At 42.7% G+C, this 14,229-nt stretch overlaps 1 protein-coding gene across 1 annotated transcript; it reads left to right on the top strand.

The window, feature by feature from the left end:
• Positions 1–9,192: 9,192 nt before the first annotated feature.
• LOC306736350 (transcription factor HES-1-B-like) lies at positions 9,193–10,438 on the top strand (the record flags this gene model as incomplete). The annotated part of the gene is made up of 4 exons (XM_079217975.1): positions 9,193–9,300; positions 9,402–9,497; positions 9,587–9,674; positions 9,987–10,438. The coding sequence occupies 4 exons, from the start codon at positions 9,193–9,195 to the stop codon at positions 10,436–10,438; spliced, it is 744 nt and encodes a 247-aa protein (XP_079074101.1).
• Positions 10,439–14,229: the final 3,791 nt, after the last annotated feature.

Genomic DNA, 14,229 nt, shown 5'->3' with positions numbered 1-14,229 from the left:
AATTGTCTCAGCGCGGAAATTAGCATATATACCAAAATGTTAAACTATTACTTTAAGATGATTACTAACTCAAATGTACTTAACTACCAGTGGCATACAACATGCAACAACATAACTTGACATTGAGAATGATATATGCAGCCGTCAAGATAAGAGCTGGTAGAATTCTCAAAATGCAAAGGAAAGGTGCTTCAATTCCTTTCTTAGTTCCTTTAGCATGATACACTGGACCATCCTTTACCAAAGGAAAGAATATGCCGCCCCACAATTCCTTGCGGCGGCAGCTTTTAAAGTGACGCACCATTTGACCGTCCATGAAAACAAACCATATGCCTATCTTGCACTGGTTTAATAATTATTTTCATACAGTCATAAAACAATGGGATGTTGATGTATTTGAAAACAGTGACAATTATTTAGTTTAACTTTATATGTATTTATTTACTTCTAACATGTAACGAATAAGTAAGAAAGCAAAACAGGAATACGAAATAAATTGTTGCAAACGAATCAATAAACAAATTCTCCTTCTCATCTTTCCTTGACCTCATGACGTTTTCTACGTGGTCAAGGAAAAGTGGTTAGGAAACGACGTGAGGAGTTAACCTTTTGACTTTTCGCCTTAGGCTCTACTGTAGCAGTAGTAGTCATTAAACTTTACAGGTGTGTGGTTGAGATAAACATGAAGGTCAAGTTCAAAGATGGGTAGGCCGGTATGAAGTGGGGAAGGGGTCTCCCACTTTAGACTCCCACTAACATTTTTAATTACGTGACCAATACTATATTTGAAATATTTGAACCACGTCCATTTAAGGCCTAAAAGCACTCGATGAATCTTTCTGCTTCACTGAAAATAAAAACATACAGTCTTCCACTATCAATAGCTGCTGCAGAAATCTAAAAATCGTCAAACAGTTTAGGTCATATGGATTCAAAGAAACATGCGACACTTAACTGGTACTGTTGTATTTCTAAGACAGAAAACATTCCACTGCTGCATTTGTGTCTTAGAGTTCCTTCAGTGGAAATTCTTCCTGTGGAAGAGAGAAGCAGACATTTCTGTCTCCCTTTTTTAAAAGTGTGTGTGTGTGTGTGTGTGTGTGTGTGTGTGTGTGCGTGTGTGTGTGTGCGTGTGTGTGTGTGCGTGTGTGTGTGTGTGCGTGTGTGTGTGTGTGTGTGTATGTGTGTGTGCGAGCATGAAATAAAGTGTTTTAGTTAATCAGAGAATCAAAAACCATTTCTGTATCCGTTGATTGCACTATAAAGATCTTTTCCTCAAAATAAGGCTTTCTTGGTTTGCAAGGAAAAATTATTAAAGCGTCTAACATCCCCACGGTACTGTACAGGAATGATGTTGAAAATTAATTAAAGCAATATAATTAATCAAAAGGAATCAATGAGACGCTTGCTGCTGTGCCAATTTTATTTTAAAGGTTGATTGTAACATTTGATTTGTATATATTTTTATGTAACTATCTACAGCTGTTGTATACACACTTTTCTAGTTACAGTTTAAAATGAAGTAAATGTGAGGGAAATATGAGAATTAGTCACCTAATTTTCGTCTTTATTACCATAAGAAATAACATGTATTATATTAAGATAAAAAAAAAAGAAATGACATTATTAAGGGAATACGTTTTTGAAAATTGCAATACAGTATTTGTACTTATTTTCTTATTCTAACAAAATGTTTCAGTGTCTGGCAACAAATATCCCTGTGTTTGCTCTGCAGAACTCCCATTACATTTCCCAATAAATGTGTATATTAAGCCACTCTTGCGTGCTTCGTGGGGGGCTGACCTTGGTCACACTTTTTCAGCCAAGACTTACTGATCAATTATGGGCTTTCCCAGCCTCCTCGCTGCCTGGCATATGGGTGCTTAAAGGCGCGAGAGTGGAGGAGAAAGAGGGGTATCATTTCATGTGGAGATCAGGGCCTATAGGCAGTGAATGGGTGGATTTAAGGGGGACGGTGAAAAAGGGAAGGGGGTCCTCGCTTGTACCGAAAAGAAAAGAATCTCCCACAGATCAGGGAAGAGCCTTTTTGGGAATATTCATGATGAGGATGAGGAGGCATCATGAATTCATGTGTGTCTCCCTGACTTGCACGGATCATCTTTTCAGTAAACACTGGTGTGCACAGAGCCGAGATGTCTTGCTTTCGACCCGTGTTTGCGATGTAGTTTGGTGGATAGTGTTGCCTCTCCACAAAGCAATATGCGTTTTTGTGTACTCTCTGCTGTATTCCTTTTGTATTGGTGGGGCAACAGATGGAGAGTGGTGGAGAGACATAAAGAAGCTAAAACACACAGCCTTTCTTCCTCACAGCCAGAAACTCGCTCACAAAGATTTTCTCAAGCTTGCGCTCAGACGTGCGCTGTTTCAAACATTTTGGACTTCATCTCCTTTCTCTTTTACCCATACGTTTTTTTTGTCTGAGTTGTGTGCTTTGGGCCTAGTCTTTGTTTCTTTGCTCACAACAGTCCCCGCCAAGTGATCAGGATTGCTTAGAATAAATTGTAGAGTAACGGCCACTGTTGCACACTTTTGCGCAGCAAAAGTTTTAATTTCAGGTGCTTTCTCAATGTGCCTGTCAAACAACCCATGCTTTCCCTTATTCTTCATAAAGTTTGCGAGCAGATGTCAATCTGCTGCAGCTTCTCTGAAAGTAGTTGGACACTCATAAGGCCCTGTCTTGATTTATAGTCGGGACACAAGGCTAACCTGATGCTCACTTACGGTTGGCTTCATTTTACAGATGACACAAAGGCAACCACGTCTGGTAAAAGGTCTGTGACCTACCAGACGGTCACAAAGGCCTTCTCCTCCCTCCTGTCCCGTAAGCATGGGCTCCTGCTCCGGCCCTTCCTGGCGTCCGTGTCCCCCTTCCTTTATCAGTTCTTCCAGACCTGAATGGGCTCTGTGGTTGGTCAATAAATTCAGTGATTCAGGGGGTGGACAGATGCAGCCGTGTTAACGTTTGTTCACAGGCTTGTTGGAGGGACGGGCCCCACCCCGCAGCTCTTTGTCCCCCGTGGTCCCTCAACAGGTTAGAAGTCAATGGAGGGCCTTGTGTGGAGGTGGCAGGGGCATGGATGGAGCCGCCTCTCACATGGCGTTCACACAGGGGGAGGCCCGGCCCGGATCACTGTGACACTTGTTAGTGTGGGGCCACACAACATTGCTTGGGTTGCCTCTCGCTCTCCCTCGAGGGCCCGTGCGATATTCAGCACTTTAAACAAACTAATGGTTGAGGCTGCGGGGTTGCGCCGACGTAAGATGATCTGCACTCAGAGGCCTGGAGTGACCACACTGAAAAGAAGTGCACAAGTGTATCTTACAATCTCAGTTTACAGATCAGACATGCAATAGAAATGAGGTCAGGCCTTCATTTGGTCCACAATCTGTAGTTTAAATTTAAACTAGAATAGCATTAATGCACTTTTGTGGCCCCTGAACGTGTCACACTGTTGCTGAGTTATAGTCTGTCTCGCAGACTCAGCTGGGCCGACGCATGGGAACAGCCACACTGGGAGAAAAGAGACACAGAGAGCCAAAGATGGAGCCACGCACAAACAGGGGAGGGCTTTAGGAGACAGAGAGCAGCTGACGGAAAAAGGCGCACAGAGACTGAAGAGGGACTTAGAGCCATGACTGAAGCCTAACTGTCATGAGAAGATGAGAGTTGCCATGGCCACCCAGGAGCCACCCAGCAAGCATGTGAGCAGGGGAGGCTTTGGGGCCTGGTCCCGGGCCCGGGTGGATCACATGCACTAACCAGGGATTATGTGCATAAATGATGAGCACTAAGCCGGCAGGTGAAGAAGGGAGGCCCTGGGACAAGGAGCGCGCCATCCCTCAGGACAGCTCCCCCTGCAAAGACCAGGGACTTTTTCCCAAGTGAGGCTGATCTCCCGCGTGAAGGGGACTCAGCCAGAGGTCCTTGAGTGCTGAAAGGGCATCCCCCAGGCGGCTTTCACAGCGTAAGTGGCCAAAACGCTGGTCTTGTGAGTCATCTTGAGTGGCAAGAATGGACCATCTTCACATTCATAAATCCTAATGCAAACACACTCGTGGATATGGACTAAGCTTGGATCAGGATGAACACCCCATGGCAGTGCATCAGCAGGGCTCATGCTGACGCTTTTCGGTTCGGTGCTGGTGTAAAACAACCGATTATACGGTCTTTTATCCATCAGAAAGAAAAAAATTATAATTTAAGGTGTAGCTAAGGACAATGCTATGGACAAGAGCTTCACTTTATAGTCCGGATCAACAGGTTGTTTTTACGCAAGGAATCAATGCTTATAATATCCATGGCCTTACAGGAATGTGTTTGAACCTTCATGACACAAAGAAATCACATTCCCATGGTCCACAGAGGAAAAATACACAGTTAACCAACCTCCCCCCAACACCTTCTCAAGACGATAGTATCCCTGAACATATTAACATGTAAATACACTTAGATACTTTGACAATGCACTGAAATGCATATAATCTACATGCTAACTAGTCCTTTAAAGACTTCTCCACTGCTGAATGTGCTTTGGGAACACTTTCATGTCTGGGTTTTAAAAATTAAATGTGAGGCCTCTCTTAGAATCTCAAAAAGCGTTTTTCAATTTGATGAGGGATAAGGCGATGACTGGTTTCCTTTTCAAAGGGGGAGACCTAGAGTTCAATAAGACTTCAGTCTCATTGCCTTTGCCTCCAAGTTGAAGATCTAAATGCTGGCATCTTTTAGAGAAAGAACCCACCACGTTAGGTGACAGATGGCAGGTTGTTATGCTGAAATACCAGTTGCTATGGTCCCCTTCTCCTCCTCCGCTTCCCTTGCCACAGCTCAGCATCCTCTCTGCTGGTGTACTGACTTGGAATAAGCTGACTTGAAACTACTCAGGTTGTTGTTGACAAACATGAGCCTAGATGAGTCTGCTAATCTCCCGCTCCTTTATCTGCTCTTTATTGCCGTATAAACAGGGCTGAATACGCAAAAAAAAAACTAAACCTCTGTTTTCAGCCTTTTCTTATCTCACGCAGGGTTTAATCTAATGCCCTCTACCCTTTTTACATCTCTGCCTCCGCTAAATACGACCATATTTTTGATTCAGCACGTCGCCTTGACGACCAGTTATTTCCCATCCTTGAGCCCCCCCTTCAGCTCCTCTCCTCTATTGATACTGCTACCTCCCCCTTCCCCTTCTTTTTTTTTTGTCCAAATAAAACAAAGCTCGGAGTGAATGTGCTCTGAGGTAGGTAAATGTATTCAGTGACATCAGCCAGGACGAGTCTATTCTGCCGGATTCCTGTACCACTTGTTTCCAGCCTTGTCTGGGGGCCGGACACTCTGTTGGGCCCATTGTCCCACGTGTATTCCACACAGGCCCGCAATTAATGGAGGCCTTGTCTAAGGCTTCTGGAGCAGAAACTGCTGTTGGGGAGGGGGACAAAAGGCAGGCAGAGCCAGGGGCTGGGAGTTGCTATGGGAGGGCCTCCCTCCCCTCTTTAAGGGGGAATTCAAAGGGAGAAGAAGGGACGGAGAGCGAGCAGAGCGCTGGATGAGATGTTTAAGTGATCCCTCTGTCTGTGCCCTCCCCTCCTGGCCTGAGATGTTTTCATACCAGCAGTTGAAAGGAAAACCTTCGCAGTATTTGATGATGAGGATGGTCATTTCACTGCCCACATGGCGGCGGTGGCTCGGTGGAGGAGAAAGCAGGCAGGGGCCATAGATTTCAGACCAGGTGGACATTGGCAGGAGGGTGGCAACTGTGTGGAGACTGCAGAGAGGTTTATCACATTTGATCTACTCTCTAAAAAAAATGTTTTGTCAATTCTACTTTGCAATCGGTGAAATGTGTCTCCACAACATGAGAAGTAATTCCAAGGTATGAAAGCTAATTGTATCCACAATAAAATGACATTATATTAATGACATGTAGAAAACTGCTCAAGCTCTGTCTGTAGACGATTCAGCTATCCTGTTGTCTCATAGGGATAATTAAAAAAACAAAACATAATTTATTGGTATTAAAAACAACAACATAATATTAGTTGATTATAGAGGACTTGGCTATCTGAGAAGAGGCTTATTTTTTCTGAGTTTATCTTGTTTGGATCAAAGTCTAAGGAAGGACTCTGACCCGGTTATTAAGATTAAAACCCAAAAGTATTTATATCTTTCTCCTCCTGTTTCCTCGAACTTGTGGTTATCAGTCACATGCTGACCTTGATAGCTTCCTCACCCTTTCTTGGCTCCCTGGAGCCGCCCACTCCAGGGTTCCCACACTGATACACATCAGGGCTCTGCTATAAACTTCATGTCCACATCACCATTCGCACAATAAAGGGTTGTTTGTGGCAGAGCAGCAGGCTCACTGAAAACAGGACTGATAGGATGTAATTTATTGTTGTGTGGCCTCTTCTCCAGAAACCCTCTCATGTGCTGTGAGCAGAACCTCGGACTATTTCAAAGGAGCATCTTGTTAAAACATCCATGAGAAGATTCATGTTACAAGAGCAGTTGGCCAGAGATAGAACAGCGTCACTTTTCTCATTACATGTTGCTTCCTGTTTTCCTGCTAAACACTTTACTTGGTACATTCAATAAGCTATTTTGTTTTGTGTCTTGTGAGTTTAACCTAAAAAAACAACAAGTCTGTCTTTATGTTCTAATATCAATGAGAGCAACAGTCCTCTTCTCCTGAATGAGTTATTTTATCAAAGAAAACATCAACACTGATCCACTTATCTAAATCCCATTTCGACTAGGAGTTTGACTTGATTTGATCTAACTTCATTTGATATTGACTCGGGTAAAGAAGCCAGTGATGCTTGAAGTTGTCACTCCCACACAGAGAAGAAACTGTGGATGCAAACACTGACCTGGCTTTTGGGGTCATTTCACCTCTGAGGATTTAGGTGCTTTAAGGAGAGTGTTTGAAGTCCATTAGGGAGGATAGAGGCGTCTGATGATAAACCTGGAGAGACAGAGATGTCTGTCAATACAAATATCAGCGAACATGCAGCACAACAAGGAAAACACTTTTTCCATAACCTTTTATTTATAAAACCAGGGTAAAAAAATCCTCGGTATTTGTTTTGTAAAATTCTTGCAAATTAACATAAAGTAGCCTTTTTTTTCCATTTATCTCAACAAATTCAGTGTGATTGTTTTTTTTTTCTTCTAAATTTGAATGTTGATGAAAAAAATAATAAAAGCATTTTCTATACATACATTTATTAGCCATTAAAATGGGTTTATTAGCGAGTGTAGTCTGGCAAAAAAGAAGGAATAAATGAAAATGGAAAATAATGCGAGGATTTTGTACATGTAACCCGTTCCAAAAAAAAGTGTTGAAAAAGTGTTGAAAAAAGAAAAATTAAAGTATAAAATCGGAGTTGAAATGGTGCCACATTTATCAATAATAAATAAATAATAATAATAGTTTGATATTGGATACACAGAATATCTAAATATAATTTAGGCATTTAGGGATGTTGTGTACAGATTGTAAAGCCCTCCGAGGCAAATTTGTATTTGTGATTTTGGGCTATATAAAATAACCTGAATTGAATTCTGACCTCAATCCCAGAGATTAGCCCTGTAGATTTGTTTTTGTATCATAATCAATGATATGTCCTTGAAGATTGAATTAAAGCAGTGACATCATTGATATAAAAACACAACAGATTTAACTGCTTTTATGAACGTCAATGAGTAATTCAGTCATTTATGGACAAAAGAATATTTCACGAACGAAAATTCATGTTTTGATTTTTTCACAAAATGAATGCGGTCGCCTAAAAGATTTTGGAAGTTTCCACATAATATATCACTAACTTAATTATTGTTATCAGTCTTCAGATTCTTTGAAGTATATCTCTTTATGTTTTCCTGCCCTCAACCTGCGATAACAGACCGGAGGTGTCAGAGTTCACTGCAGCGAGAGAGGACAGTTGAGTGTGCCAGAGATTTTCTACTTCACTGGACATCAGGCCTGGAGTGTGTCAGAGGATGAGGTCTTCACCTCAAAGTCTGAAGCACTCGGTGACCCCCGAAAAAGTGTGTCTGTGTGCGAGTGTGTTAAAACAGACACACAGAGATAAAGAACCTGTACAATTGGAAGTGAATAAGTTCTCTGGACAGCTTTTTAAATTAAATAAATAAAGGATGTCCTGTTGCAGAAGCTGCATTTTGTGTGTGTTGCATAACTGAACTTTCAGGCTGTTGAGCCACATAATGTAATTGTTAATTAACCTCCATATCCATTAAAGTTGGTTTTACTTTTGGGATGTGTGGTTGGCACCTTACTCAACTCACCTATCATGAACTCTGAGTAAAAGTGTTGGAAAATACCCATAGAACAGCTTCTATCTTTGTTTATTTAAAAGACGAAATGTGCCAAATGATAAATACTTTGTGATGAGTAGTTTTGAGTAAAAACTTTTTGTATTAATAGGTAAACAATATGACGCTAAAACCAACAAATTATATATGTATTTTACTAAATCAATTTAAACAATTAATGCATTAACAAATGTACTATTAGAAAAGACTTAACCACCAAATCGACTAATGTATTGAACATTAATTACATTCTAATCTGTTTGCTGCAGCTGCTGAGCAACGTTTTATTTTTATTTTGTATTCAAGCAAAACAGTTGTGCAAACAAGCACATTTGCTTCAGCCGATGCGTTATGAACATCTTCAATAAACCCACTTTTGCATATCTCCAACAATAGCATAAGGCAGTTAGCTCGTTTAAGAGTAAGCACCTGACTCGCTGCAGGAGAACTACTTAAACCGAGTAGCTCTTCTTTGTGGAATAGTATCTCAGCATCCTGACAGGTAGCCAATGGGAGCGCCGTGTCGCACGAGCCAGCCGCCTCCCGGCACCGTGTCCCGCGCGCCCATTGGACAGAATGATGAAACTCGGGGAACTCGCACACGAGCCGCTCGCGTGCAGGCTCGGGGTCTCTATAAATAAACCCCAGGCGCTGGAAACAGGAGCGGACTGGGTGTCAGTTTGGCGAGGAGACAGAAGTCACTTGTGACATTTGTCATCAGTAAACTGCTCTGTGGTGTAAGCGGGACTCACTGCACGGAACTGACTTTTGTGTTATTGCTGCGCATCATTCTGTTATTGATTGAATAGTTTGGACGAGTTTTATTTGTAAGCCTGAAGATGCCAGCCGGTACTTTAGAGAGAAATTCTCCCACTGCCGTGGCTGCCACACCGGAAAATGGGGACTCCACACCCGAAAAACCCCGGAGTCAGTCTGAGAACAGAAAGGTAGGAACAGAACAGATTGTTTTGCTAATATTCCTTTGTTTCACATCTATGGTTTTATTTTGAAACATGTCATATGAACTGTTTTTCTTTTCTGTTTCAAGTCCTCCAAACCAATCATGGAGAAGCGGAGACGTGCGCGCATCAATGAGAGTCTGGGCCAGCTGAAGACTCTCATCCTGGACGCACTCAAGAAAGATGTAAGGATCTCAACACTAAATCTTTATTACAAGAATAAGATAGATTACAATTAGGATTCAGCATTTAATCGTCACTTTCGTCCGTTTAGAGCTCCAGACACTCCAAACTGGAGAAGGCGGATATCCTTGAGATGACTGTGAAGCACCTCAGGAACTTGCAGCGACTTCAGATGACTGGTATGTAGCGCATGGATTGATGTTCATGTGCGCGCAGTAATTCTTGGATGTCTAACTTTAGATGGTAAACATGTTCCCAGAGTCTCCACGATGGATTGCTCACGCACAGCTGGTGTGCTTGTCCTTAAGATTTGATTTCACAAAGCCCCGAATGATTAGAATACATTATATATTATTCAAGTGAGCCAATTTGACAATTATTTAATAATAATATTTGTAATCTCTTAATATTTGCTTTACAGTATAGCACACATACTCAATATATCTATCTATTTGTATATTCATTTGTATATATTTATATTTTGTCTCCAGCTGCTGTGAACACAGACCCATCCGTCCTGGGTAAATACAGAGCTGGGTTCAGCGAGTGTGTAGGAGAGGTCACCCGTTTCCTCTCTACATGTGAAGGGGTGCACACAGAGGTGAGGACTCGTCTCCTCAGCCACCTGGCATCCAGTGTGACCCAAATCAACACTGTGAACTTCTACACACCTCACCCGGTTGCTCTGGGACTCGGACAGACGGGTACACAGATTACAGCGGCCTCCGCTCCACAGATGCCTTCCAAAAGTGGCTCATCGATGCACGCTTCCCCAGAAGCGATAAAGCTGTACGGCGGCTTCCAGGTGGTGCCAACACGGGATGGACAGTTCGCTTTTCTTGTTCCCAGCGCTGCTCTTATGCCTCTCGGAGCACAAAACAGCCATCACGTGTCACCTGTTGCACCTCAGCTCACCTTAGACTCTGTGTGGAGACCGTGGTAGGAATTCAGCTCGAGGAAAAGGACTATCACACACTAAAACCTATTTTTGTACATTTTGTAAATGTTTTCAAAACCCACTTCAGAGGGATGTTTACACACATATTTGTGTTTTTATTATGGACATCAGGAGATATTCCTGGTGTCTTGCTTGCTGTGATTTTCCTTGTTTTTGATACGACACATGGTCAGGAAAATCCTTGAAAAGCACTGTATTTTTTTTAGATGAATAAAATATTTCTATGATGCAATACTTGCTGCTGTGGCGTCTTTGTCCTCTCTCGTCCCTCAAAAACCCCATCAGGTTGTCATGCCAATGCCCACTCATTTAGAGGCAGGTGAGCCTGTGCTACCTTTGATAAAGGCTATTTATAGGTTATAAGTTACACTTTGACTTTATCTCAAAACTGTAAAAATCGTTTCAATTAACATCCCGTGGTTTAATTATAGCCCTCTTCCTGGGTGCGTGGTCCACACCTGACCCTTTGCAGTGACAGTGAAACCTGCTTTCTGGCTGAAAGTAAATACCTCTCTAATGAGGGAAGGAAGCTGAGAGGAAACAAGAGGCGTACAGGGTCAGTTGCATGCAGGTCTGTCTGAGCTCCTGCCAGATTGGAAATCATGCTGAAATAGATTAGGCATGATCGTAAAGTTAAAGACGGGGCTAAATGAAGACCAGACTAAATTAATTAATCAAGGATTAAGTGTATGTTGTATATATTATAACGATTCAACCTTTTCAAAAGCTTGCAGGAAATCTGATTTGATGCTATAATTGTGTGCGTGCACACTATCTTATCAGCAGCAGACCTGCAGAGCTGGTCCAATCATTATCCATTTAGTGGCCAGTTGAAGAGCTGACAGTCCCAGCGTGTGTCCTGAGCGTGGTGCTCACACAGCAGGCCACAAGCAGAGCGTGACCAGAGGTCACAGGTGCCCCTCATTCACACTCCAAAGACAACGCAGCTCCAACAGCATGTTGCCCTAAATCTTGCAACCCATCCACAGACCTGGCAGCCCATCACCAGAGGACAGGGCCTCCCTTTGACAGCATCAAAAGGTGGCACACAGTCCATGCCCATTGGGTTGTTCCTGATTTGAAATTCAGGGAATTTAAGAGAACAGAAATACATGCAGGAGTAACCACTTTGTTTCTCACTTGTTCTTGTTTTTTAAAGAACTGAGAAAGCAAAGCAAAGCAAACATTGAATTGAATTCTGCATTTTAACATAAGGAGCCATGTAAGTGAGAATCAAATCATCAATCGGGCACTCTAACAGTTGTTAAAACTCCTCACTTTGTGCAAATGATACAGTCAATTAAGTTTACATCTTTGTTTTGGCACAGCGGAGAGAAGACTGGCAGTAAGGAGGAGTAAAAGACAAAAATAAGAGCTCCCCCTTCTATCAGAGTATCCTTTGAGAAGACCCTGAACACAAAAACAAAGACGGGCCCCTCAGTGGCTCAATGTCTCCTCTCTTTGTGAGCCTCTCCATCTTCATAAAGGGCCTTCCCCTTGTTTATCCAGGAAGAGGTTTAATGGCTGTAAGGGGGGGAGAGGACCATGCTGTCACTTTCACCGTGCTATAGAAGGCTTATTGTTGCCCACTCTCAAAGGTCCTGGTCTTAAAGGCTTTTTGAGAACTCCTCGGGCCAGGCTGTTCAGATAAGAGGAGCAGTGAAGTTCTGACGGGTCGCTCCTATCCACACCTATATGATGGAGAACCTGGAGTGGTTTGGATGGAGGAGCTTCAATAGACAGCCACTCATGAGGAAATGTGTGCTGTTTATCAGTGTTGGGCCCCTCCTTCCATCTTTTGTTAATTGCTTGTTATCCCCTCTCTCATCAAAACCCCAGTTTGATGCAGTGTTTTCCCAAACATTGTAACGCAGAGAATAGTTCATGTGAAGCGGGGTCCGCTGTGCTCCATGATTGATGGCATCCCCTCACAAACAAAGTGACAACAGTGACAGGCTCCCTGCTTGTAGAGACGGTTTCCCCCTGACACTCACCGGAAACCCTCGCTGCCTCCGCCTCTGTGGGTGAATTGGGGTATATTGTTCTTAGGGTTGTTATGGTCTTTAATCGGGGTCGAAGTAGTCAGCGGTGGTTCACATCAATGCTAATGAATAGATTATGCAGTCGATATCAATAGTGAATGAACAATGCTCTTTGTCCCTTCACTCCAATTCATCCCTTTTTGATTTAGCTGGTTGTTTTTGAAAATCTCAACAACATACTGATGGAAGTGTAGCTTCCGGGGGGGAATTTAGTATCAGCGTGACACAATAAACATTCATCACTTTGGACCCACACAGTGATAATGGTGTGACTATTAAAACCAAGTGACTTTGGTTCTGCATCACAAGTCATCACATCGTCAAAGGAGATGTTGTGTTGAATGTCGGGATGAGGGAGCGGAGCTCTTGTTTTCTTTGCCAACGAAGGCCAATGAAGAAGACAATAAAGATACATTTTCACTGCATGGGTCCCTTCAAAGTGAGACATCCCATAACACAAATACACCAATTTTAGCCTTAACTTTTGGGCCCGGCTATCCTGGCAAGACTGACAAACCATGTGTGAGGCATGAGCCAACATGACAGAGTTCATAAGAAATAAAGGGAAGCCGAATGGATACTTGTAGTTTGTTACCACTTGGGATTTACTTTTGAAATGGGTTCTTTGGTCTTATAAGTCATAATGACATTGTACTTAAGTTCATTGGCCACATTCCTGAAATTAAAACCAATGGGACAAGAAACACAAGCAGTTTCATGATCGTAGGTTTTAAACAAACCTTCCAAGTCAGCCAAATTTATTTGGTAGGGAAAACAAAGGAAACATGCTAAAATGATTAACCAAACTGTCAATTGTAGATACACATCCAATTTTCAAGTGAATTTGACTTTTTGGGGCCACAGTGAGCCAAGAACTGACCATTATTTAAACCCAAATGCCTTCAGTATGAATCCAAACTTTGCTGCATGATGTCTCCTTTCACTCTTCCTTTGTTTTCTATCTGCCTCTTGAAAATATTCAATTCAATTCAGTTTATTTTGTATAGCCCAACATTACAAATACAAGTTTGCCTCGGAGGGCTTTACAATCTGTACACATGACATCCCTGTCCCGGGACCTCACATCGGATCAGGAAAAACTCCCCCAAAAAGATAGTAAAAACCCTTTCACAGGGAAAAAAAAGGGGAAGAAACCTGAGGGAGAGCAACAGAGGAGGATCCCTCTCCCCGGATGGACAGAAGCAATAGATGTCATGTGGCCAGAATGAATAACGTAACGGAGTTACAGCACATTCAATGAATGTGACAGAAATGATTCATATAATGAGTAGTATGCATGGTCCATGATCCAGATAGCCACGACCCATTAAGCAGAAGGAGGTAGAGAGGAGGGGCATCCCAGGGGCAGTGGGAGGAGAAAGCAGGACCATGGCGGCTGGCAGGACGGCTCCAGGCCAGTTGCATCAGCAGGGCCATGGTTGTATCAGCCACGAATCCATGGAAAAAGAAAAAATAGTTAGTAATGTGCATTGAAGAGACAATCATTTATCCAGAAGGAGAGAAAGAAGAGGTGAAGAGGAGGAGCGAAAAGAGGAAGAGAAGGAAAGGAGGAGCTCAGTGTATCCTAAAATGTCCCCCAGCAGTCTAGGCCTATAGCAGCATATCTAGGGGCTGGACCAGGGCAAACCTGAGCCAGCCCTAACTATAAGCCTGAAACAGCCCTAACTATAAGCGCCATCAAAGAGGAAAGTCTTAAGTCTACTCTTAAATGAG

The sequence above is a fragment of the Taurulus bubalis genome, assembly GCF_910589615.1.
Source record: "Taurulus bubalis genome assembly, chromosome: 1".
Lineage (NCBI taxonomy): Eukaryota > Metazoa > Chordata > Actinopteri > Perciformes > Cottidae > Taurulus > Taurulus bubalis.
Note: the sequence above shows the minus strand (reverse complement) of the source record. Positions and strands in the feature narration are given on the sequence as shown.